The sequence below is a fragment of the Brassica napus genome, chromosome A6 (assembly GCF_020379485.1).
Source record: "Brassica napus cultivar Da-Ae chromosome A6, Da-Ae, whole genome shotgun sequence".
NCBI lineage: Eukaryota > Viridiplantae > Streptophyta > Magnoliopsida > Brassicales > Brassicaceae > Brassica > Brassica napus.
Window position 1 is genome coordinate 8,575,979 of NC_063439.1, and position 27,131 is coordinate 8,603,109.

Here is a 27,131-nt window from a genome sequence, read left to right on the forward strand (position 1 = left end):
GATCAAAGTAGCGTCTACTAATATATATTCCCTCATGTTCCTAAAGATTCATGTTATAGTTTTTTTACATTTATTAAAAAAATATTTAAAATTATATTTTCCAATACATTATTTTTTTTATTAAATATTTCCAATAACTTTTAACCAGTGAAATTTTATTAAACCCAATTGTATTTTTTGAAAAATACAATTTTTCTTTAATTAATGTATTAAAAATATAAAAAATGTTTCTTTTGAAACAATTTTTTTTTCTAAAAAATGGATCTTTAAAGAACAGAGGGAGTATTTACCAAAGATTTGATTTTTACTGATGCTTAGTTGTGTGTCAAAACAATTGTCTGGATGGCTTTTGCTAACGAGGACAAACAAAAAGAGGCCAAACATGTTTCCACCGTAGCTAGTCAAATGAAAAACATAACTCAAGGTCACAGAAACAATGTCAAATTCTAAAACAAATGAGGCATACTCACTAGACCGGTATGGACCTGCTGCGGAGTGAATCCAGTGATCCGCAGTAGGCAAAAGCGGCTTCACTCGGTCGCCTTCTCTTCCACTCGGTCGCCTTCTTCCATATTCTTTTCTTCAGAGGTTTCATCATTTACCTTACTGACAAGGAGTAGCTCACCAGCGCCATTAGCGTTCTCTTTCACAGCAGCTTCCTCTTCATTGATCTTTTCTTCAGAGGCTGCATCAATCTTCTTATAGACAATGACTTCATCTGGTTTGTGTTCAGCAACACGTAGGTCTGGATAGTTTCTTTCGTTCAATGAATGCAACCAAATCGCCACAATTCCATCTTTTTCTTCTGCTGAGCCAATATGAGAGTAAACATGCTTCCATTTGAATTCTTCAGCTACTTCCTTGTACTCTTCCATTGACACCTCCTCGTGACTGACTTTAAACCTTTTGTTATAAGATGTGAAGAAGCATTCATCAAGGTATAGTCCAACTTCTGGCGCCATCGGTACAACTATCCTCACATCCCTGATTAAAGAGTTGCCAATTCAAAAAAAAAAAAATCAGTTTTCCCCTCAAAACAATTATATATACAAAAAATCTAAAGCTTACTTCTTGAAAGCGGTTTGAATCACTGATTCAGGTGCGTAGTTTCTCATGACAGCAACAGCAAGTCCAATCATTTTCCGGATCTGATGAAGCATGAAGCTCTGTCCCACAACTTCACACTTGACAAAGTCTTTCCCGCCGAGTGTAATCACTGTGTTCGCATTGAAGGAGAGAATGTAACGGTTCGCAGCTGGGTCTGCTGCTTTCGTTCTAGTGGTGAAGTTGTGGAAGTTATGTGAACCAACGTAATAGCTTAGTATCCTATTAAACCTCTCCATCTCCTTCTCTCCATAACAGAACTTGCTTTCACTCTTAGTCATCTCTTCCTCAGAATCTGGGTTTAGAGTTTTCTCTCCGTTAGAGCTTAAAGTCTCAACCTTTAATGCACCACAGTTGTTCGACGAAATGTCTGACTGAACCTCTGATGATTTACCATCATCATCGACACTTTCTTTGCCGAAAACACCGAGTGGGATCTTATACCCTTTCTCGCAACACTCAACACACTTCACATACTCGTATCCCGAGTCCGATCTAGCCATCTCAGCTTCACTATGCGAGCACGGATCAAGAGCAAACACAGGGACCAGATACACATACCTCCTCCGATCGCAGAACTTCTTCGAGCTAAACGACGGCGCTACACGCTTGAACCCAAACACACGAATCTGATCGGGGAGATTCGAGTTGAGCCGCTCAACGAACCCAGGCGGGTCGACGTAGAAGCGACCGGAGACGACCTGTCCCACCGCGCTCACGCCCTTATCGGTTCGAGCCGATCGAGCCCACTCGTACTGTCGTGGCTTGTTCCGATCGGCTTCGGGTACGGCGCCGGCGTGGAACAGAGCCTCCTCGAGCTCGCCTTCGATGGTTTTCGCGCCGGGGTTCTTCTGCATTCCTTGGTACCCTACCCCGCAGAACGCGAACACGATGGCGACTTTCCGGCGTTTGTATTTCGGCAGTCTTCGCTCAGCGCCGCCGCTTACGGCGGTTACAGCAGCTGACGAAGCTGGTTCATCGCCTTCGGTGGAGATCTTGAGCTTCTTCTGCTCTGGTTCCTGATCAGGAGCCTCGTCGTGGGGCGATTCCTCGAGTTTGGGCTCCTGATTCTCCATTTTCAGCACGAAGAGCTTTTCTTCTTTGCTACAGATTAAAAGTTTAGTGATGTTCCTTCGTAGAACCCTAGAACTAGAAGGAGGAGGCACATCTCAACGACGACGTATTACAGAATCAGACCGATGCTAATTATTGGGCTTGAAAGCCGTAAATGATGATTGATATAGGCCTTTTAACCAATAGATTATTTATTGGGCCTTTGAGCCCAGATGTTGTTGTGTTTGATATTGTTAGCAGTTGGTCACGCAACATGACCATCAAAACAGCTTAACTGATATTTTTCTGTTACCACTTACCAGTCCATGTTCTTAAGAATAAAAGCTCCAGCCAAACAGTTTTTGAGGTGTTCTTAATAAATTATTTTAATCAGTACATATTCCAAATTTTAGAAGATCTCCTTTTAGGTGTTGAGTCGTCTATCAAAGTAACTCCTTGAAGATATTTCATTTATGACAATGTGACATCCATGATATATCGAAATTTTGCAATATTCAAATTGAAAAGGAGAATGTTAAGATGTTAATATGCGAGCTTAGGAGAATGTACTAATCATCCTTTTCAAATATTGCTCTGCGTAGCATCTTCTTTGAGCATGTTCATCTTTCACCCAAGACCACGGAGTCCCAACCGGAGTTATATCAGGCAGAGTTCGTTGCATCAGCCAAAGTCTAAGTAAGGAGAACCCCCTGAAAGAAAAGCCTCTACGTACTTGCTCTAAATGATATTGCATGGTAAATACAACATATGTAGCTGTTTATATCATATGCGTCAGTCCTGATAACCGCTTGAAATTTGTTGGAAGTTTTGTTAAAAGTTCGTCACTTAACTACTGCAGAAAATAATTTTAGGTTAAGAGGTAATTTAAGACATGATGTCCAAACCTCGTATGGTTTTCAGTGATTATCTACTCTAGTACACAGACTCGTTATTACCCATAAGCAATTTAAATCATTAAAAAGATGAAAACATAAGCAGATGTGAAGGAAACCCAAAAGCAAGCGATGTGAATTTTATGGAGTCATGCACTTCATGATTCATGTTTTTTTTTTTGAGAAAGGGCATACTTCATGATTCATGTTTTGAAATTAAATAACAAAAAGCCGATCTTTTATCAACTGACGTTCGACCCAACCCAACACTGTCTTTCCATTCTTTATCGTCTTCGTTTTCTCTTGTTTCTTTCTTCACTAGCCATCTTCTATATATTAAAAGTAAAATAAAAATTGTATTATTTGGATTTAAAATGTCAATAAATACGCGACAAAGGGCAAAAAGAACAAATTATTCATTAGATACCTTCTCCATCACGTGAAAATGCTGTCCGCCTGCCGTAAAAGATTTCTAATCATGGAGTCTCACGTCGATCTTCCCAAATTCTTTTCAAAAATCAACTTTTTGAACTGAAAAAATCAATCTATTCTTCTTTTTAAGGTATGATTAACCACATCCACGCTAACCATATAAAACACATATAATCTCGGGGTAAATGATCCCATTTTAAAGAAGTACGTATTCCATTTGAGTAAAAATGTGACTGGATATATTTTTGTAATTAAGAATCTTGTGACGGGGAACATAACAAATTGATTATTTATAGTTTCATGTTAATTAACATATTAGATGACTAAAAATAATATTCCATCCGTTTCGCTATAAACGATGGTTTAAAAAGATTTTGTTGTTTCATATATAATATATGATGTTTGCACAAATATAGATAATTAGTTTTAAATTATATTTTAATAATATTTTTGATAAAAAGTAGTGTTCTTAATATTTGTGTATTAAGTGAAAACATCATATCATCGACAATGAAAAAGAAGTAAAACATCGTCTAATACAAAACAGAGGAACTAAACTTTTGAGCAAAGCGCTTGAAAGGAGTATATAAGAGGTCAAAAAAATATCTTTGATAAATGGGTTTGAATGAATACACCTGATGATAATTCGAGCAAATGACGATAATGATGATGGTATGCATGAGACGCATGCATGATAGAAAAGGTGGAAAAGTATAAGGAATAAATTCGCCAAAACATAATTATGATTTGCGCTGGCGACTTGTAATTGTTTTCTTCCACTAAATGAACTTTCACCAACCTTTTTACCCCAAGACCAAATGTTATTGAATCGAACGAACTGAGATTTTAGCTGATATGTGTTTCAAATTTTCTTTTTGTTGTTTACTAGTACTATTTAGTAGAATTTAAAGCATTTCCAACCTCATTCTATTTTTTATTTTAGAATAGAATTTAAATTAAAATAGGACAATTCTCTCAAATAATCATTTTTAAGTTTTTGTCACAAAAAACAGTTCTCAAGAAAGAAAATAATCAAAAATAGCACATTTTTATTTTGAAAATTTTAATTTTATTTTTTTATTTTTTAAAATTTAAAATCTTATCCCCAAAACCCTACCCCTTAACTCTAAACTCTAAGTCTAGATTTTTTAACTCTAGGATAAAAATGATAAAAACTTATTTTGGTCTTTTTTTTCATGGAAAACTATTTTTGTGACAAAAACTTAAAAATGACTATCTTAAAAAATTTCTCTTAAAAATATTCCAATTGTATTCTATTTTCTATTTTATAATAAAATACAAATGAGTTTATTTCATACATAAATTAATTCATTTATTTTCGGTTCATCGCTCTATTCACTAGTAAAAAAAACGTAAATAGCAACGGTCAAAAATCGTAGCTATGAGTGATTTTTCGTAGCTATATGGAGAGCTTGCTACGAAATGCTACGATTTCAAAATCGTAGCTATACGATCGTAGCAAATTCGGTTCGTAGCAAAAATCGTTTCAACATGCTACGAAGATGCTACGGACGTGTACGTGGCAAGTTGCTACGATTTAGACACGAAGATTTTCGTCTCTTTTAATTTTTTGCTACGTTTTAGAGATGAATGATTTCGTCTCTTTTATCTTTTTTGCTACGTTTTAGAGATGAATGTTTTCGTCTCTTTGTTTTTGTTTTGCTACGACAGTTTTCGTGAGTAGGTATTTCAACAATTTCAAAAAAAAAACTAATTTTTGTTTTGAAACAGAAACAGAAACAGAAAATTATATTACATATTGAGCCAAAAGCTCAAAAGGTTCAAAAGACAAACATCCAAAAGATTCAACATTCAGAAGGTTCAAAAGATTAAAACATAATACATAAACTTGATTTAGGGCACGCCACATCTAAGACCTACAAACCGAGTGTGTTGCACCACCTATCTAACTCAGAATTGTTACCGGTGAAGTGTTGAGGTTGTGATTCACCTTGAGCTGGAGACATATCACGAGCTGGAGATGGTGCTTGACCTTGAGGAGGAGCTTGAGACTGAGTTGGTTGTGGAGTAGATGCAGCATGATTGGAAGCTTGAGGCTGAAGAAACTGCAGAATCATGTCGAGACTTGATTGAGTTTTAGCCATCCCTTGGTTGAAGTCAGTCTTGATAGCCTGAACATCAGACTTCAAAGTCTGGAAATCAGACCTGATTTCCTGAGTGACGGTCTCCAAACCACAAACCCTCGTCTCCAAGCCGATGTTTCGGTTGAGTGAAGCAGGAACTGACTCCGAAGGATGTTTGTTGTTGAATTGAACACTGCCAAGCCCATAAATGGTGCCCTTGCATGTCTTTCCACGCTGAAAAGGACACAAAAACAAGATAACATTATCACAGAGAAAATTCAGTCACAGAAAATGCAGTCTGATCTTGTTACAATTTCAATACAAGAGTAAGAAACAAATATAATGAGCAAGAGAGATTATTACCTTGATGTATTCTTGGTTTAGGAGAAGGCGCTTAGAATTTTCTGTGGCAGCAGTTGAGCAAGTTTGGCTATCTCCATCTGGAGAACCATCTTCTAACATCTCTTCAACTGCTTGCTCAACCTCTAGAACCAGTTGCTCAGTTCGTTCGTCCATGAAGGTCCCGTCTTTGCGAGTATGTGTCTTGCTTGCAAGGTCTGTATATGAAGGTAGTGTATCCAAACCTTGGTCGATCATCTACAACAAAGGAACAACAGAAAGTTAGACTTTTAGCAGTTAAATAAATAAAAAAAATGCAAGTAAGACAAGTTGGAAAGCTGACCATACGATACCCAATATTTACAAAGCAGCGTGGTCCTGCACCATGGACGTGCATCTTCAACCCCACCGGAGCCGAAGTGCGAGAATCAGCTGCTGATTGGCTCTTGGCTTTTGCTCCATCTGTTGACCAATTCGCAAGGACTATTTTCCAGTCATTCTCACTGATGTATTTAGGTTGCTTGTTCTTTTTCCTTTTTTGGCTTATGCGTCCGCAGATAGTCACTTGAGTCTGAAGCTTCCACTTAAAGTGGATTTCCTCATGAAGACTGTCTTCCCAGTAGTATTGTTGCTGGAAAAGAAGAGAAGTGATTAGTATTGTTGCTACAAAAATATACTTAGGAATAGAAATGGAGATGGTTCAGGATCACTTACAATGAATGAGTGCCACCATCCTATTCTCTTCGGCTCTGGAACCTTTATCCAGCTTTGCCACGGCCCCCAGTAATCTCCCTGCCATGTTGCTCGGATAAAAGCATGAACTTCAGGATCAACCCCAAACCTGCAAAGACAATGTTAAGCATAAAACAAAATCAGATAAGAAGACTTAGCTAACGTCATTGAGCACACGGATAAGAAGAATTAGCTAAGGACAATATTAACACTTAACTAAGGTAACTAAAAAAGGCAACAAATTTATAATAAACACTAGCTAAAGGTTATTAACTAATGGTAAGTAAATGATATCACTTACCACAATGCTCCATTGGGCTTATCAGGATGAAGGTGTGGCTGGTTTATTCTGGATGGAGCACGTAGCAGAGCATCTTCTGTTCTCCTCACATAGGTTGGAGGAGCCGCTGGAGGAGCCGCAGATCCTGAACTTGAAGGTCCTATTGGTTGCGCAGGAGCAGGAGCAGGAGCCGTAACAGCAGGCATTGACGCGGTTCGCAATTGGGGTCTCACGTATCTGAAATCTGTAGACAGAGATAAACATAAGAAGCTGTTAAGATTGTAGAAAAATTAAAACACAAATCCGAAACCGAAAGCAAACCCTAACTATAACGTGAAAGTAAAATCGAAACAGAAAGTTCATACCCTAATCCAAACCGAAAGCAAACCCTAATCCCAAATCAAAAACCGAAAGCAAACCGTAATCTCAAATCGAAACCGAAAGCAAACCATAATCCCAAATCAAAACCCTAACCATAACTTGAAACCCAAATCGAAATCGAAACCCTAGAACATGAAAATCTAGGTGTGGCGATTGAAAAACGAAACCCTAACTGGAAGAGAGAAACACAAAATGAAAAGAGAGAAGCAAAGAGATAAGAGAGAGAGAGAGAGAAATCGAAACATCACCTGGAAGAGTCAAGCCGGGAGGGCGAGGACGACGACGGTCGTTAGCTGTGTTTCCGGTAGAAGCAGCCATGGAAGAGAGAGCTAGAAGAGAGATCGAAAGAGACGAGAGGTGAGAGACTATTAGAGGTGAGAAAGGTTACGGCTTTGAGAAAGGTTACGGCTTCTTAAGGAAACAAAAGATGAAAAAAAATTCTAAGTGTGGGAAAATGGGTTTTGGGGTCCAAAATGTTGGAGGGAATTGGGTATTGGGCTCTAAAATGTTGGAGGGAATAATAGATTTTGGAGATTTTAGAGAATTTCTAGAATTTAGGGGTTAATTAGGGTTTAGATAGGGTTTAAAGATAGTATAATTAGGATTATTCATATCTTTTTCAAAAAAAATTATACACTAATATTTTTTATATGAGACAGTTTTGTAAATTACAAATTATATAATAAAATGTTGAAGATTTTGTAGAATTTGAAGAATTTAGTGGTTAGTTAGGGTATAAATAGAGTTTAAAGATAGTATAGTTAGGATTATTCATATCTTTTAAAAAAATAAATTATACACTAATATTTTTTATATGAGACAGTTTTGTAAATTACAAATTATATAATAAAATGTTGAAGATTTTGTAGAATTTGAAGAATTTAGGGGTTACTTAGGGTATAGATGGGGTTTAAAGATAGTATAAGTAGGATTATTCATATCTTCTTAAAATTTAGGGGTTATTTTTTTTAAAAAATTATACACTCATATTTTTTATATGAAACATTTTTATATACTACAAATTTACTACATAGAAACTTATATTATACATTAAACATTCGTATCTTACAAACACTAAGAATTTATATTATACATTCATATATCTTACAAACACTGATAACTTATATTATACATTCATATATCTTACAAACACTAAAAACTTATATTATACATTCATATATCTTACAAACACTAAGAACTTGAATCTGATTCGGAATCAGAATCAGTACATGATTCTTCTAACTCATCTTCAGAAATGTATTCGTCATTGGGAGGAACAACCGGCGTTGAATCATAATCTGAATCATCTTCCACAACATAAGATTCAATGCGTAACATTTCACTTTGGACAACAACTTGGTTGTGTGTATCATCTTGTAACGTAGTAAGAACAACTTCAGAAGTTTCTCGAACCCCTCTAGGCACAACTTTCGTACATGCCCACCAATCGCTTGCTGATGTACGACGAACTTGCGGATAAGGAATGAAGCAAACTTGATCACAATTACCAGATAAGATAAAGGGGTCATATTTCTCGTACTGCCAGCGCGGTGACACATCGACGATTCCTGATTTATGTTTTCGAAGCCCCCGACCTACAACTGTATCAAACCACTTACACTTAAAAACCATGGCCTTAAGCCCAATAGAACCAGAATACTCAACCATCATTATCTCTTCGATCAACCCGTAATAATCAGTGTCCGTCGTACCCCGGACTTGGACACCGTAATGTTGGGTTCTCTTATCTTGGCCATGGCTATGTGTGTGGAAGCAGTATCCTCGTGAGAAATAAATCGGCCAAGCTTTATAATTGCGTTTCGGTCCTTCTATGAAATCCAACATCCACAACGGAAACTCATATAACTGACTCGCATTGACAACCTGTTAATTAAAATCATGTTTATAAATGATAAATTCACATTGATAGTCATATTATATCAAAAACTTACATAGTTTTTCACCCATTCTGCAAAGTGGTTGTCTTTCGCTATTTGTAGATCATTACCACATATAGATGGATTTCTTTCTATCATAAACTCCTCAAACATCCTGTTCGGTAGTTGTTATAAAATGATTAAAATTTCCAGTTAACGTTGTTAGAAATGTAGAATATATAAAAATTGGTTGAAATACCTTTCGTAGGGCTCAAATGTAGGACAATTGAGCATCAGAAATGTATGCAGCACAGTGTAGTCATCATCGGTTAGATACCTCTGTTCTACTTTTCCACTCACTCGACCTTCATGGTAAAACATATTTGGCACATCTGGATCTTGATATGTGAATCGAATATCTCCAGGTTGCAAGACTTGAGCGGGCACTTCTGGATTCCCAAAGAAGTGTGCAGAAGATGTAGAAATCTCTTCATTACGACATTGGGCAATAATAGAACCTGCAATATGTGCCTTATTTTTAACTTTCTTCTTTAGATGGTACATGTATCGCTCGAAAGGATACATCCATCTATATTGCACCGGACCACCTAGAGCAGCTTCGTCTGGCAAATGCACTACGAGATGTTCCATAACATCAAAAAATGAAGGAGGAAAAATCTTTTCCAAATTACAAAGCTTCACCGCAATGCTTTCTTTTAAAATTGCAACATCTTCACTCTTCAGTACCTTTGTAGAGATATCCCGAAAGAAGAGTGCTATCTCTATACAAAACATTTTTGAGTTAGTAGGTAGTAAGTAACATTTATACAAAAAAAAGTAAAAATAATTTACCAGAAATTGCGATGTGGACATTTTTGGGAAGCAATTCCTTAAACGCAAATGGAAGAAGTCGTTGCATGATGACGTGGCAATCATGACTTTTCAGGCCTGAAAGCTTCGAATTTGTCTCGTCGATACATCTACTAAACTTTGAAGCGTACCCATCTGGAAATTTTATATCATCCTTCAACCATCGCAAGAATTCTTTTTTTTCTTCTTTAGACAACCGAAATATCGGCACCGGCATCGTTCCATCATCTTTGATATGTAACTCTTGCCTTCTGCACAAATCAGGTAGATCCATCCTTGACTTTGCATTATCTTTTGTCTTCCCGGGAACATTAAGCACCGTGTTGATAATATTATCAAAGAAATTTTTCTCAACGTGCATAAAGTCCACATTGTGGCGAAGAAGAAGATTTTCCCAATACGGCAAATCCCAAAAAATACTCTTCTTCACCCAATTGTGATATTTCCCATATCCGTCTATGTTGCTCGCGGGTTTCTCGTGTCCATTGCCTCCACATTCAACAGTTTTCTTCAATCCTTCGATGTTGTTGATTCTTTCACGGAGAATTTCTTCTCCATTCAACCATGGTGGAGGATCATCGCTTATCGTCTTTCCCTTTCGAAACGCTTGGACATTTCTCCTGTAAGGATGGTCTTTAGGCAGAAACATTCGATGACAGTCAAACCAGCTATGCTTCCTTCCATGTTGCAACCAAAATGACTTTGTATCATCTAGACAATATGGACAAGCTAAACGACCATGAGTCATCCAACCTGACATCATGCCATACGCCGGAAAGTCATTAATGGTCCACATTAACGCGGCCCGCATTGTGAAATTTTCCTTTCTAGAGATATCGTATGCTTTTGCCCCGTGACTCCACAAACCTTGTAATTCTTCAATTAACGGTTGCAGATAGATATCAATGCTCTTCTTTGGATGTCTTGGTCCGGGCACTAAGACTGATAAAAAGAAATATTCTTTTTTCATACACATACCAGGAGGTAAGTTATATGGAGTTATGATTACGGGCCAGACCGAGTGGGCTTCACCACTCATACCAACTGGATTAAATCCATCTGTTGCTAATCCAAGATATATATTCCGACTTTCTGCAGCGAAATTAGGATATACCTTGTTAAAATGCTTCCAAGCTCCTCCATCAGAAGGGTGATGCATTTCTCCTTCGGGAGACTCATGTTCCGCGTGCCATCGCATTTGTGATGCTGTCGCCTCAACTTGGTACAACCGCTTCAACCTCTCCGTAATAGGCATGTAAAACATTCTTTGTTTTGGCCGATTTTTTCCCTTTCCACGGTTCTGGTGATATCTATCTTTTCCACAAAACCGACACACCAACAAGTCTTGATCTTCCTTCCAAAATAACATGCAGTTATCCTCGCAAATATCAATCTTCACAACAGGGAGACCAAGCGCCTTTGTCAACTTCTTCGTCTCATAATATGATGCAGGAGCTTGATTTGGTCGTGGCAAAACATCTCTGAAAGTTTGTGATATCTCATCCAAACATGACTCTGATAAATTATGATCGGTTTTTACTTTCATTAAACGTGACGCCAAGTATAACTGAGAAATACCTTCAGAACATCCTTCATATAATGGTTGATTAGATGCTTCAAATGCTTGAAACACGCTATCTTCATATTGCTCCTCACCGGGTGCTTCCATCACATTCTCCAGTCCATGAGTTGATCCAGTGCCTCCACCCATAATATCAGGAAAGTTCTCTTCATATGTCTCTTCTTCTGTATGTAATGTCTCTTCTCCCATAAATGGACCTCCTGCTGATGATCCGCCAACGTCATAGTAACTTTCTCCATGGCTTGACCATAAGTAGTAATTACTCTTGAATCCGACTCGGTAAAGATGGCGAGACACGGTTCTCGCGTCACGTTGTTTTCGGTTTTGACATTTTGAACAAGGACATAACATGGTTTTCCCCTCTAAAAAAGAATTTTGATTGGAAGCAAATGCGATAAAAACATCAACCCCTTCTTTAAACTCTCGAGAAACACAATTATTGATCGGATCAATGTGTCGATCCATCCAATCTCTTGAATAAAAATAAATCGACATTGAACGCTCAAATTTTTTCCAACAATATGGAACTCTCGAACTCTCTTTGATACAAAACTTGTTTTAACGAGAGTGAAGCGCTTGATTACTTTTATAGAAAAAAGTATGCCACGATTTTGCTACGACATTGCTACGTTTCTTGCTACGTTTTTTGCTACGGTTTGCTACGAAATTAGCTACGAAATTTGCTACGATCAATAATCGTGGCAAGATCCAAAATATCTAGCATTATTTACCCTGCACATTGTCGGATTGAGGGGACATTACTTTAGAGTTAGCGACGAAAATTCACGTTGCTTATTGTTTTTTTGTTTTTATCGCTGCCACTTGCTCAGGATTTGATTGGTGGGACGTATTTTTTCGGTGGGTTGCTACGAATTTGATACGGTATTGAATCGTAGCTAGTTGCTACGTCCATTTACGTAGCACTTTCGTAGCAAAACCTTGCCACGTTTTGTTTTCGTAGCAAGAACGTAGCAACGTTTGCTACGATTGTACTACGTTTTGCCACGTTTCATGTTTTCGTAGCAAATACGTTGCAATTTCGTATCTTTTTTTGATTTGCTACGAACTTATCGTGGCAGTTTCGTTGCTATGGGGATTTTTTTTACTAGTGATTTTTTATTTTAAAATAGAATACATATGAAATAAAACTTAACTCTTTTACAAAATTACTCTATTTTGAAATAAAAAATAAAGTAAACCATTAGAAATAATCATTTATTACAGACTGTGATTCACAGTTTAACTACATTGATCTTGATAGATATTACTGAAGTCATACAGCTCCACCTATTTTTACGACAAAAGAAAATAGTGTTTTCACATTGTAATGTCAACTTCTAATCTACACAAAATAATAGAATAAAAAGATATGAAAAATCGAATTTCTAAAATTTAACTAATATATATATATACGGCAAAATTAACTATTTCTTATTTTATTGAAAAAAGACTTTTGTTAACTAATAACTTCATACTATATTATTTTTATAGTTTTTACTGTATAATTGTACAGATACAAATGTTGGAAATTTTTAAGAGATGCGCATAGGTTTTTCTGCGGTATGTAACGTACCTGGCCATCTTTGTTTTCTTACTTCATTACTTGAGCAACTTCTATGAAACATTTACTTTTGATGTTCAATCATACATTGACACCTTCACAATCTGACAAACCCAATTTTCAGTTTTTACTTTCATTATCACTGAATGCAAAAATCAAACCACTCAGTCTCCACCAACCTTGGTTGTTCACATATTTCTTCGTTAAACCCTATTTCAAAAATATGAAAATCCAAATAAAAGACTACGCAACAGTAAGAGGAATTCATAGAAAAAACATTGTTATAACATTTCTACCTAAAAAAACATTTCTAGCTATCTATTACAAAGTACGAACATATGATCTCGTACAGGGTTTTCATGCTTTGGAGATTTATATATAGTTTTAAGTGCCAGACAAAAAAAGACAACGATTAATCTAAGTGTGTGGTGTAATTTGATAGTATAGGAAACACCAACAAAATTTAAGTTACAATGTTTTAAGTGAACTCTTAACACTTAAAAGAAACAAATTGGAGTACTTTCACACAAAAAAAAAAGTTTGGAGTAAGAGGGTTGATTAAAAAAATAAAGGGGTGTATATTTTGAGGCAATAAATAGTGAGGGGGTATTATTACGGGGGAATTTCATGTTTATTACTTTCGTCATGGTAAACATGACGGGACGTACGTCACCCAAGATTAAACTCTTTCTGTGGAAGATAACTCAAGGAGCACTCCCGACAGGAGCCAATCTACAGCAACGGGGACTTCTGCAACATACTACATGCGTGAGATGCGGAGAAGTAGAAACCGAGTCCCATTTATTCCTCCACTGTGAGTATGCAGAAAAAATTTGGTCTGCCTCCTTGTTTAAAGACCAGGTTACCCCTTCTACCTGCTCTGAATTCTTAGAAGCTCTCAAGCTTGGAAAGATAGCAACTTGTCTCCCACCTGTGGGGGTGGTTTCAGATGTGTTTCCATGGATATGCTGGTTTATATGGCTAGCAAGAAACCAACTGATCTTTGAAAAAAGATTCATCAAACCAGAGGAATCACTAGCCAAAGCCATAGGAGCCGCACGTGAATGGAACTTGGCCCAGCCCCCACCAAAAGCTCAACCCCAGCGCACTAACAGCCGCATGATCACTCCCGATCTGGATGATCTAATCGTATGTTACTCAGATGCAGCCTGGAAAAAGGAGTCCAACATCGCTGCCTTCGGATGTATCTTCAAGGACAAGCGGGGATCGACAGTATCCGAGACCTCCTGCGTGGAAAAAAACGTGCCATCACCATTGGTAGCTGAAGCTTTGGCACTACGATGCGCCCTCCTCACTGCTATCTCCCTAGACTTTTCAAAAATCTGTTTCAAAACAGATTGCCAGACGCTCATTACAGCGCTCACCTCGACTGCTCCTCCGGCGGATCTCTACGGGATCAATCATCGACGACATCGACCATCTATCTTCACTCTTTGTTTCTGTATCTTTCAAATTCCTAGCTAGAAATTTCAATTCTGCAGCAGATAAACTGGCTAAATCTGCACTTTGTACTGCTACTTCCTCTATCCTATAGAATGGGTATGAGTTTGGTTTCTTAATATATCTGTGTTCAAAAAAAAAAAAATACCTTCAAGTGTGCATCTATTATTATGAGTTGGTGAATTTAATACCTTGAAGTGTGCATCTATTATTCACACGGATTTATACCAACTCATTCCATTTTGTGGGAGTTCGTTTTTTGTTTTCTCGAAACTAAAAGGAAATTATTTTATGTGAAATTTCTTTATAAACCAAAGTAAGATATTTGTCGAATGAAATTATTTTATGTGAAAGTTCTTTGTAAACGAAAGTAAAGTTACTATGTTTCATTTTAATTGTCATTTTGAGTTTATTTTATATTTCAACCAATAAAAAAAATTGCTGAATAAAATTAATAAATTTTGTATTGAAAGTTGCAACCGACACTTATTTTATCACAAAATAATTTCTCTACAACAATATTTAATATGAAACGGAGGGGGTATTTGTCAAAGCAAAATTGTCAAGAAGTATTTAACATACAAAAAAAATGTAAAGAAGAATAAAGGATAATATGAAGGTCGTGGGAGTAATGAGTGCATCATAGGAAAGAAGTTTTAACTCCCACTAGGGGTGTTTCCGGCGCTACGCGCCGGTTTTTCAACGTTATAATTTTTTATGTAACAGTTTAAATATATATATAAGTTGATTGTTAATATGTATTTAATGTGATTCTATAAATGTAAAATTATTTTCTTGGCATATTAAAGAAAATTTTTTTTTCTAAAAATATATTAATTTTGCTTGATTCCATATCAACTGACTTTAGCATTATTGGCTGAATAGGTTATTTAAATAAATTAGTGAATAATATATTGTATTTTAAATAAAAGTATGTTGTAGCATTCTGTATTTTTCAATGCTTCTAAAATGTTTAATAATAATTGGGTCTAATGTTTATACAATTTTAGAAGATATATATATAGTATATATATATATTTATTTATATATGGGTAATATATAGTCACATCGCTTGTAACTCATAATTGTCTTTTGAAATATTAAAAGTGGATTTGTTTTGTTAATTTGAATCTCTAGTGATGTAGAAACAAAAATGAATATTATTGAACAAATTAAAATGACATACATAATTGATATAATATACTATACATTTCCTCACGGGGTCAAAGTCATTGAGTATATCATCTATTCTATTAAAAGGGAAGCAGTCTACATAAATCTACTTATACAAGTTGTTTGGATTCTTTACTTTTGTATATTTTGGTCTAACTCTATTTGTTATAACAAACCTTATTATCCCTTATTATGCCATCGTATAACAGCATCTATCTTTAATTCACGGACCTGTAAAGCATATTTAACGAATATGCCATCGTCTGCAAAACGTTTTTGTTATCGATTATTCATGTTAAAGACCTGATTAGCATATTTTTATAGAATATACCATCATAAAGCCAACAGATCCTTTATCGATACAACATAATATATCGATTCTTCATGACACATAATAGAATAGATGGTTTGGATGGAAAATAACAAGTTTCATCCTGAAATAGAAGATAATGATAATCCAGATTGTTGTGCCAAATGTAATTTTGTTTGGAATCCAATATCTTTTACGTGGGAAGCAAACTTCGAGATTTGATTAATATTCTGAATGTACTTTTCATTTGATTTCTTATGAAGATTTTGCAATTTGATTTTATCAAACAATAAAAATATCACGAAACACAAAGAGGTAATTTATTTTGTCATAAATCTTTATTAATAATAAAGTGGCATTTAAATTGCTTATTGAAGCACGAAACACAACTCAATAAATGTGAAATCTGAATCACAAACGAATATGCAAAGTGGAAGCCAAATATCTAAAATATATGAGGATAAAACGCGGATAATATATTTCATTAGTTAAAAGGATTTACTAAGTATATCAATAATTAAAATTACTAAATAAGTGTCTCACTTTATCTAAAAGATTGTTACGTTTTGAATTTATTTTAGCTATCTCAACCACCTTATTCAGCTTATATTTCTTTCAAATATACACCCTACCTAAACCAAATCAAATCATTTTAGCTTCTTTTATAATTCAAACATTTAAAATATAAATATCCGTGTTGATCAGATCTAAATCGTGGACAAGATTTTAAAACCAGATTTTGTAGATACGATTTTGTTTAAGTAGATCCGGAAATATGTACATTGCTTCCTCTACAAGTTTGATTAAATACCTGGATCAGTTATTATTATGATTATACTTACAGGATTTTCTCTAACCTACTTTAATTGGTTTAGTATTAACACTTTCGAATAACAAAGGTATATACGATTTTGGATAATCAGTGGAATAATATTCCTTATTCCACAAAATAATATCTTTGATCAAATCTTGAAACTAAGATGTCCTACATCTGCGTAACCTAAATCCGCTGTCCCACCTAACTATTATTAATATAGTTACACTTAACCACGATTTTTATCAAAACTAAAGATACAGAAACACAATGGCGAACAATCCGCAGCTAATTTTTTTGAACGATATTAAACCCCGCAAGACTGCATATCGCATTCAAGTGAAGATCATTCATACATGGAGACATTTCATGAAAGACGTTGGAGAATCTCTGGAACTAATCCTATGTGATGCAAATGTAAATTTTACGTTCTATAAAGATTTGTTATTTATTTTGTTAAGATACAAGCTAACTAATATAATTCCTTTTATCATTTCCAAGGGAACAAAAATCCATGCTTCATGTAACAAGACTTACATTTCTGAAGTTGGCAAACATGTCCGTGTTGGAGTATGGAGAAACATTGATCGTTTCAGTGTTAGTGCTGCTGGTGGAGCGTACAGATCAACTGATCATAAGTATCGATTAGCTTTTAATGGCAACACTAAAATCACGGAATCTACATACCGAGATGACAGTATGTTCCTTAATCTGGTTGATTTCAAATCCATAGAGAGTGGTCTTCTTAATCCCAACTTTCTTATTGGTACGTTTTCAAATTATTTATTTCTGATCTAACCCAATCATATATACTTAACTAACACCTAAATTTATTGATCTAGATGTTATTGGACAAGTTCAAGACTTGGGTGATCTCGAAACCATAGGGTGTAATGGTGGAAAACAAAGACAGAAGTTGGAGTTTTCACTCGTGGACATTTGGTAAGTCATGCTGATCTGCGTGTTGTGTGTTTGTATATATATAGAGCTTATAATACGTTATAAATGTCTTAAGTATTTTTTTTTCCTTTTTAGTGGGCAAAGATTAGCTTGCTGCCTGTGGGGTAAATTTGCAGAGAATCTTCACACAGCTAGCCAAGAAACCGAAGGCATGGTAATATGTCTACTACGATTTGCTAAGATTGGGCAATATAGAGGTATGTAATATTCTGCTTATTTTTGACATAGCTAAATGTTTAACTCAACCGGGAATTCATATTTTATTTATTAGGTGAATTTCAAATCTCAAATTCTTATGACGCAAGTCAGATGTTTGTTAATCCTGAGATACCAGAAGCAGATGAGTTTAAACAAAGGTCTTTTACATTTTATTATAACATTACGTCTTTTACTCTATAAGATTGAGTATTTAAAATTATGAACCACGGAAAATGCAGAGCTATTGGGGATTCTCAAGCTTTAACCCTAGCTGAATCAGAAGAGAACAAGCTTGAGTTGCAAATGAAGCGAGATAAACGGATGCATTATCCTCAAAGGAATCTCCGAGAGCTTTTTGAGGAAACTGAGGTAAAAAAATTTTGAAAACCAATCTAGCTGTGTAAACATAAACCTATGATTCTAATTTATTTTTTCTTTGTAGGAAAAAGTATGCAGAGTTGTTGCAACAATCTATGACATTGATACAGATTGGGGATGGTATTACTTTGGCTGTCTAGGTTGTAACAACAAGAAGGTTTTCCCCCACTCCAAAACAGTGAAAAAAATAAATGGCAAAGAGACTGTTACACACATCTGGTGGTGTGAAGCATGCAGATCGAAAGTAACCTCTGTTTCACCAAGGTATAACTCAGTTTTTAATCAAGCTCAAGTGAACGACTTTAGAACTATTTTATTTGGTTTACTACAGATTCAAAATCCATTTACTGGTTAAGGATGATACTGGTGAAACCCAATTCCTGTTATTGGATTCAATTGCTACTGGAGTTGTTCCTGCGTCTGCTAAAACCCTACTAAACGGTTCTTGGGATGAAGTTAATATTTTATCAACTATTGCAATTGAATCTTATTTTTTGAGATGCAAATACTATAACACATCTTTTAATTGACAGCTTGAAGATGATGATCCATTCCCCGAGGAAATTACAAATTTGGTTGGCCAGACATTTATGTTTGGAGTTTACATTCAGAAAGACAATGCTTCAGGGGGGTGCTATAAAGTTGGAAAGGTATGGAAAGACCTACGTATGCTAATGACCTCTGAAATATCAGAGAGCTATTCTGCTCCAGCCCAAGCAAGCGAGGTAAAATATTTTCAAGATTATGATTTATATTTTTTAAAAGTTCGAAATTTAATTAATTTGGACCTCGCTGAACGTGTTGTGTAGGAGCCACTGTTGATTGAAAATCAAAGTGATGATATTGTTTCTACTCCTTCTTCCAAGCGAAAAGAAGTCAATAAGGAAGCACCCGAACTTCATTCTACCTCTAAAAAGCAGTGCACTAAAGCGATCAAAAGCGAGAAGATAAGAAAGGATAAATCTGCATCGAGTTAAAGAAGATTATTTTGCTGGTTTTTTCTGGATTTTATAAAATTTTCCGTGTTCTACATTTTGAGTTTCAATAAGGAGTTGGATTTTTTTTCCTTTGTTATTGTTCTGGTTTAATTTTAATAAATGTTTTTCTAATAATTGCAAGTATTAATTACTGACAAAAGTACTATCACAAAACATAGTCTGCTACAGTATATACAAGAAAATACCAGCAATAGAAATTGTCTGATATGACATAAACCAATTGACCTAAACAATATTGATCAGTTGTGGAAATACCAGCTTTTTAAGATGAATAATATTTTCCGCTTATACACATGAATACAGATTATAAGAAAATAATCAATTACTTTAAGAATATTGACAATCCCACTCAAAAGTAAATAGTTATAAAACACCGGTCCTAAAAAGTTGGAAGTGATCTAAATAGAATCTATTCTATTAAATGGAAAAATAATATCTAATTTGAGGCGTGTTTTTTAATATTTTTCACAAAAATCAAAGAATTAGGTTTCATCCATTATTATGCTTTCCAGGATTTGACGAGAAAGAGTAAGCTCCTATGACTGACGATAACAGTGATGCAAATCAGATATATCCGACTGAATCATCGGTTCAGAAAAGGAAGAGAAATACTGCTTTCTTAACAGACTCTGAAGTTAGTAATACTCCTCAAGTTCGGGGGAATAAATCTGGTCTGTTGCCTTTGAAAAGTGTTTTCAGTAGGGTCTTGGCGGATGTGACCAACACACGTCAGAGATCACCAACTACGCCTCAATCTGAAGTTCTTAATCATCCGTTGTCTGGATTAAACTCAATTACTGAGTCAAGTGGTAATATTGCTTGAATCATTATTTTTGATAAGTACACTTGTGTTCTGTGTATGTCTAACTTTAGTAAATCCTCTACTGTTTCCAGTTAAGCCTAGAAGAAATACAAACAAAGCTTCTAAGAGAAGAGATTGACCCTTTTTAAACGAGAATTCAGCCAAAAAAAAGCACGAACATTGCATGAATTGCCAAAAGAAACATGAACTTTTGAGCTGACCAAAAAAAACACAAAACTTTCATTGATTTTAGAATTAATTAACAACGTTTTCGTTGACTTGCCAATTTAGCACACCGTCAGCAAATTTAACAGAAAAATTTGACGTCGTTTATTGTTGGCGTTAAGTGAAACAACATCGTTTTACATGATTTGAAAATAAAAACAAGTAGACACTTGGATTCTAACTCGGGTTGGTTCGGACAAATTGCCAGATATTTTACCATTGGGCTAGTGGCACTTTCAATGGAGTTACTAACATGTTCAATTTTATTTGATACTGATTGAACATAAAAAAATTCTCTAAAAACTTAAAAGATCTTTAAAATTCCAAAAAATTGAAAAAATAAAAAAATTATAAATTAATTTTGAAATTAAAATTAAAAATAAATTTTTATTTGTTCTTTAAAAAATCAAAAATTTTCCAAAATTTTCAATTTTTAAAAACAATTTCTAAAATTGAAATTAATTACACACACATAAAAAGATACCCACATATTAAAATTAAATTAAAATGCTTAAAATAAATATTGTACCCATTATGAGTGCGATTTTAATTTTTAGCTGATAATTGTAATTTTAATTTTTTACATTTTCTTTGAATTTTTTAAAATTTTGGAATTAAAAAGAAATGAAAAGTTTGGAAGATTTTTGATTTTTTAAAGAAAAACAAAAATTTAATTTTAATTTTAATTTCAAAATAATTTTATAAATTTTTTTATTATTTTTTCAATTTTTTAGAATTTTAAAGATCTTTTAAAGTTTTTAGAAATTTTTTTTATATTCAATCAGTACTAATAAAATTAAATGTGTTAATAACTCAATTGAAAGTGACATTAGCCCAGTGGTAAAATACCTTGCTATATATACTAATCAACCCGAGTTCAAATCAAGGGCTTTATTTCTTTTTATTTTCAAATCATATAAAACGACGACTCGTTTTGTTTAACGCTAACATTTAACGTCTGCTTAACACTGTTTTAACTGTGGGTTCACGGTGTGCTAAAATGGCTAGTCAATCTTAAGTTGCTTAATAAACTAAAAAAGTTAATTAAAGTACAATATTTTTTTATCAGATTCGAGTACAGATTTTTTTTGGCGATTCGTGTAAAGTTCATGTTTTTTTTGGCCGAATTCGTCTTTTTAAACTCAGAGATTTACCTTTTTTTTAATGAGCCATAGAGAGTTAATTTAGACGTCTTACCCTTATTATGCTTTTTACCCTGTGCTTTGGATTCTGTAATCCACTCCCCTCTAGCCTCTAGGGGACTAGTAAATGGACCCATCAACTGAAAGTTGTCTTGTACCGTCCGTCGCATGAACCAAAAGTGAGAAAATTGTTAAAAATACGTTAATATAATTCGCCATATCTTATTATATAAAGCTAAGTTCTTCAAAGTTGTTAATTAATATTATTGTGACATGTGTCAATTAATTTATTAAGATTGTGACATGTATCAAAAATATATTACAATTCACTTTTGTTTGGAATTAAAAAGATTTAGAAAAAGAAAATTATTATTATATTTTTTTGAACACTAAAAAGGAAAATTATTACAAAAATTTAGTTTATTATTCTTTTTTGGAGTTAAGGAAAGAAAAATTACTATCACATAGCCTTTTACAATATATTTGTATGGCTCTTTTTATAATCTTTTAAAAATATTTGATAGTAAATTTAATTTTTGAAAATTCTATAAACAAAGAATACTGTGAAAAGCTATTTGAAAGTATTTTTTTTTCTTTTTAAAATATTTTTTATATTTTTCATTTTAAAGATACTAAAGAAAGATATTATAAGAGAAAATATTTATTTTTAAAAAAATAAATTAAATAAAAACGAATTATAAAATCCTACAAGTACAAGAAATTATTTAATAAAAATCAAATAGAAAAACTAACTTTAAAATAAGTGATATTCCTTTTTAAAACCTAAGAAAATAAAAAAGTAAAAGTACTCTTATTATTTTCATATAAATAAGTAACTTTCCTTTTTAACAGATAAATGTATGCTACAAAAATACAAACCAAAATAAATATTATTTTCACATCTATATTTAGGTTTAAGATTCTTCATATTGTTTTCACAAAATAGTATTGACAAGAAAAATATTATCTGAGTATTTTGTTTTTATTTCTTTAAACAACTCAATTGTTTTATCATCCTTATTACATCTTATGATGCTAACACAAGTTTTTTTTTTTTTGATGTTTTTATCGTACATAAGTATGTGTAAATATGAGGAATGTATGTTTGTATGTATAAGACACAATATATAATTAACTAAACATAATTTTTTTATTGAAAATATATTCGTTTTATAAAAATCTTAAAAAACAAGAACGAATTATAGTTGGAATTTTCCTTTTTTTATTTTTTTAAGTAGCTTATTTCTTATAAATAACTAACTATTTTTTAATAGAATTTTGTGTTGTAAAATTATAAACCAAAAATAACTTCAAATATTTCACCTGATATGATTGTGTCATTTGTACAAAAAGAAACATTGTGTACTTATTAATAAAAATCTATCATTATGTGAAAATAAATTTTTTTCCTAAAATCCTAAATAAAAGAAATTTGAAAATTAATTTTTTCCTCTTTTAATCTTAACCAAATAAGATTTTGTTTTCCTTTTAAATCATGACCAAATAGAATTGTAAAAGTAATTTTTACTTTTAAAATTTAATGATAAATGTTATAATGAAAATATTTAATTAAAAATATTAGTGATTTTGAGAAAATGAATTTTGAAAATAATATGATAATGAAAATATTAGTGATATTGAGAAAATAAATTTTGAAATAGGAAGTTTTAAAAATAGTTAATATTTGCTGGATATAATTATTTGATAGTATTTTTATTTTCTAAATCCTAGAAAAGAATAACTATAAAAGATTATGTAATTTTAATTTTCTTTTATAACACCCAAAAAGTGTAATAAAATATTTGATAGTTTTTTTCCTTAAAAAAGAAATCCTAAACAAAAGAGATTTATATCATATTTTTAATTCCTAACCAAAAGAGAATTGTAAGAAGTTATTTTATAGTGTAGAAAATTTGATGCTTAACATGATACTAAAATTATTTAATTAAAAATAAAGTGTAAAAATAATATTGATATGAACTGTAAAAATCATAATTTAAAATTATTTGATAGTAACTAGAAATAATTATTTGATAGCAATAAGATTTTTCTGAAATTCTAAACAGAAAATAATTGTAAAAGTTTATATGATAATAATTTTTTTCTATAATCCTAAACAAAAATAAAAAAAATTATTTGATAGTTTTTTTTTTAATTTTAAATAAAAACAAGATTTATAAAATAGGATTTTTTTCCTTTTAAAAAAAAATCCTAACAAAAGTAAACATACGTATTTAATAGTATTAAAAAAAAAGAATTTGATGACCAGTATGATGATAAAACTATTAAATTAACAAAAATCAAAACTTAGGATGTTGTCATGATTGGTATCTATGTGTTTGGTTATACAAAAATCAAACACATGTTTGATATGTATATTTTCATGTTTGTTCATAAAAATTTGATATTATATTGCCATCGTACATATGTTTAGTCAAAAACAAATCAAGCTTCATTGTTATCTTATTTTATTTTTTTAATTTTTACTATGTAGTAGTTTATAATTCATTTTAATTAAAATATTATTATGAAAATTTATCATTAAAAAATCTTGAATCAAGAAAATTATTTAACATCAGATAAGTTTAATAAAACATTAAATTACTACATAAGAAAGTGTATAATGTTGTCATTGCTTCTTGGTCCTATTTAACTTTCAAATTCCTTTGATTTCATTATAATTCTTATTATTTTGGATTGGATCCGGTTTAAATTTTTACGTTTGGATGTTTTTTCTAACTCTAACAAATATTAACTGAAACTTATGTGTGAAAACGAGTTCTTAACTATAAAATAAATTTCACATAACATATGCAAAAAGAATTTTAAAATAATAATAAAATGATTTTTAAATTTTTTTATTAAATTAAAATATTAAATAAAGCCCGTTGCAATGCACAGACCCAAGTCTAGTTATACTAATAAATATTATGAACAAGACGTATTCTCCGTTTCTTCAGATGTGTTCCGTAACTTCGGATTTATTAACGTTCCTATTGATAATTTTAATAGTTTTCTTGTTAAGTAACGGTTGTAGTGATCACGGATCAACGTGACGACATCACGTGCATGGTACTCACGCAATATTTTTCTTTTATTACAACTCACACAATGTATCATGTTTAGTTTGTATACTGATCAATTATTTTTTCTGTTAGATTTAAACGTTTATATAGCTAACTAATACTCTCTCCATTTCATAAAGTTATATATTCTAGAGAGAAAAAATTGTTTCAAAAAGATCTTTTTTTTTTATATTTTCAATACTTGTTTTATTAACTAATTACAAATTTCAAAAACTTAATTGCACTTATTAGATTTTTATTGGTTTAAAATTATGGAAAAAAAGATAATCACAAAAAATTATGCAAATTTAATGTGTTTTATTAAAATATATGTGAAAATCTAAAATATGTACTCCCTCCGTATCAGTTCAACTGGTGTTTTAGGATTTTGATTTTGCTTCAAAATATGTGATGTTCTCATAATTCTAGGTGAAATTTAATGTCATTAAAATTTTTTGATCAATTATAAAATACTGCATATTTTTCTTATTGGTGGAATTAGTTTTATATAATGGTATTTTATGTTACCAAAGCCAATTACGTAAAAGTTTTTTTTTAATATTTGTGTAAAAACCTTAAACAATTCTTAAAATGATAAAGAGGAAGTAACATTTTGAAACTGATTGAGTATTAAATTTCTAGTCATGCATATGATGAAATTGATTTTCAGTCTCAGATCAAAAAGTAGTGACTATTCGACGTATAAATCCGATATAGAGTTTTTGAAATCCGACATATAGTTTAGATTCAAATATCTTATTCTGCTCGTTTATGCTCTTGAGAATGAGCTTGGTGGTAACAAAACGAGTACGAGTAACAACTTGGTTGTAAGTCAAAAATGAAGTAAGCTAAACTCATTATTCGTCCAGCACTATTGTTTTTAAGAAAATACTTATTAAAATTGGTAGAAAAATATGCAGCGGGTAGTGGTAATTATTTTTATTTCTGTTAGCTTTTGTTATATTTTAATTGATATTTTTGGGTCACACTGCATATTGCCAACGTCATTACGTCAACGTTTATTTATCCGTAAAAAGCTGAAAAAGAAACGGAAACGGTAGGCGCAAAGGTGAACCCCGTTGAAAAGTTGCTTAACTATTTTTGGTGAGAAACGAATAAAGAGCTCGATAAACAAAACTATTCACTGTCGTTTTTACAAACAAAAATGAGTTTATTTTTCCGAGAAAGCCGCAGATATATTTTCTTTTCTCATCTGATTTGTTTCTTTTTGTTATAGTCTGTCTTCCTCGACTATCGTCTTCTCTTATTTCGTTACAACTAGGGTCGGACATTTTATCCATTAAATTTTATTCAATTCGATTTGAAAATTTTGGATATTCGTAAACTTTCAAAATAAAGCAAATACTAAAAATCAATATTCGCTAAAACTGAAGTAAATCACAAATATTAAAATTTTGGAAAGCAAATATTTAATCCGATCCGGCAATATATAAATACATGTATATTTTAATATATTTAAAATTTTTAATATATAAAATTATATAATTATTATTCAAACATGATTTGATAAATTATGTTCACACTATTACTTATATAAAAATATTACATAAAAAGAAGAGAACACATTTATGACAATTATAATTTTTTTCTTAAGCTTTTGTTATTATAATTGTTAACTAAGTTCAAAAAGTTTACAAAATATGTAGATTCACTAGTTCTTTTAATTTTTATAATATATATCATGCAAAAAAATATTTTACAGAACAAATTTGTATCAAATTTTGAAGATTATTTGTATTAATCAAAACATATGAAATATCCGTAAATATTCGTAAATATCCGCAAATATCTATTTATTTTCCGGATATCCGTTTTTCGAATATCTGTATTTTTCCGAAGCAAAGCAAATCGAAAAATTAAATATCCATGACATACGAAACAAATCACAAATACTTTAAAAAATGCGGATATCCGATCCGTGCCCATGCCTAATTACAACTCATCTAGGGTTTTACTTTTATGTAGTCTTTTTAATCAATCTCTCTCTTTCTCTCTCTCCAATAAATATACTTCCACCTTCCCCCTTTCTCATCATTGAACCATTCTATTAATTTCTGTTCTTTTCCTTTCACGAGGGTTTGGCAAAGAGTTTCTTACAGATTTCTTTGGCATTCTGTCCACCTCCTTTGTATATAAATGTAAGTATATCGGTTGTGTGTGAAAGAAGGAGGTGGTCATACTGCCAGTAGACATCTGTTAGGGATTCTTTGTAAAACCCTCTTGATATACTTTTTTTTTTTTTTTTTTTTTGATATACATGTATTTATATATTACCGGATCGGATCAAATATCTGATTTCCAAAATTTTAATATTTGTGATTTTCTCTTGATATACATATCTTTCAATGTTTGGAATCTGGTAAGCTTGATCTGTT

General features: G+C 32.6%; 5 protein-coding genes across 6 annotated transcripts; 2 read left to right on the plus strand and 3 right to left on the minus strand.

Moving 5' to 3' along the window:
- Window positions 1-372: 372 nt before the first annotated feature.
- LOC106433713 (pseudouridylate synthase 1 homolog) lies at window positions 373-2,241 on the minus strand. Its single transcript, XM_013874538.3, has 2 exons — window positions 1,069-2,241; window positions 373-984 (listed from the first exon to the last, which is right to left on the minus strand). The coding sequence occupies exons 1-2, from the start codon at window positions 2,178-2,180 to the stop codon at window positions 531-533; spliced, it is 1,566 nt and encodes a 521-aa protein (XP_013729992.2). The 5' UTR covers window positions 2,181-2,241; the 3' UTR covers window positions 373-530.
- Window positions 2,242-5,239: 2,998 nt separating this feature from the next.
- LOC106351404 lies at window positions 5,240-8,108 on the minus strand. The gene is made up of 6 exons (XM_048782520.1): window positions 7,568-8,108; window positions 6,960-7,182; window positions 6,641-6,767; window positions 6,270-6,557; window positions 5,951-6,184; window positions 5,240-5,821 (listed from the first exon to the last, which is right to left on the minus strand). Exons 1-6 carry the CDS (start codon window positions 7,635-7,637, stop codon window positions 5,381-5,383), a joined length of 1,383 nt encoding a protein of 460 aa, XP_048638477.1. The 5' UTR covers window positions 7,638-8,108; the 3' UTR covers window positions 5,240-5,380.
- Window positions 8,109-8,341: 233 nt separating this feature from the next.
- On the minus strand, window positions 8,342-12,706 carry LOC106433695. Of its 2 annotated transcripts, XM_048782519.1 has the most exons (5): window positions 10,049-12,706; window positions 9,944-9,976; window positions 9,456-9,831; window positions 9,272-9,371; window positions 8,342-9,203 (listed from the first exon to the last, which is right to left on the minus strand). In XM_048782519.1, the coding sequence occupies exons 1-5, from the start codon at window positions 12,141-12,143 to the stop codon at window positions 8,511-8,513; spliced, it is 3,297 nt and encodes a 1,098-aa protein (XP_048638476.1). In that variant the 5' UTR covers window positions 12,144-12,706; the 3' UTR covers window positions 8,342-8,510. The 2 variants fall into 2 exon arrangements, with proteins under 2 accessions (XP_048638476.1, XP_048638475.1); XM_048782518.1 differs by having other exon boundaries at window positions 9,456-9,978; window positions 10,049-12,705.
- A 1,157-nt stretch (window positions 12,707-13,863) lies between these two features.
- LOC106433694 lies at window positions 13,864-14,694 on the plus strand. The gene has a single exon (XM_013874519.2). The coding sequence runs from the start codon at window positions 13,864-13,866 to the stop codon at window positions 14,692-14,694; it is 831 nt and encodes a 276-aa protein (XP_013729973.2).
- A 2,543-nt stretch (window positions 14,695-17,237) lies between these two features.
- Window positions 17,238-19,480, plus strand: LOC106433693 (replication protein A 70 kDa DNA-binding subunit D-like). The gene is made up of 10 exons (XM_013874518.2): window positions 17,238-17,384; window positions 17,469-17,733; window positions 17,810-17,909; window positions 18,003-18,124; window positions 18,199-18,283; window positions 18,365-18,494; window positions 18,568-18,767; window positions 18,835-18,958; window positions 19,037-19,228; window positions 19,313-19,480. Exons 1-10 carry the CDS (start codon window positions 17,238-17,240, stop codon window positions 19,478-19,480), a joined length of 1,533 nt encoding a protein of 510 aa, XP_013729972.2.
- Window positions 19,481-27,131: the final 7,651 nt, after the last annotated feature.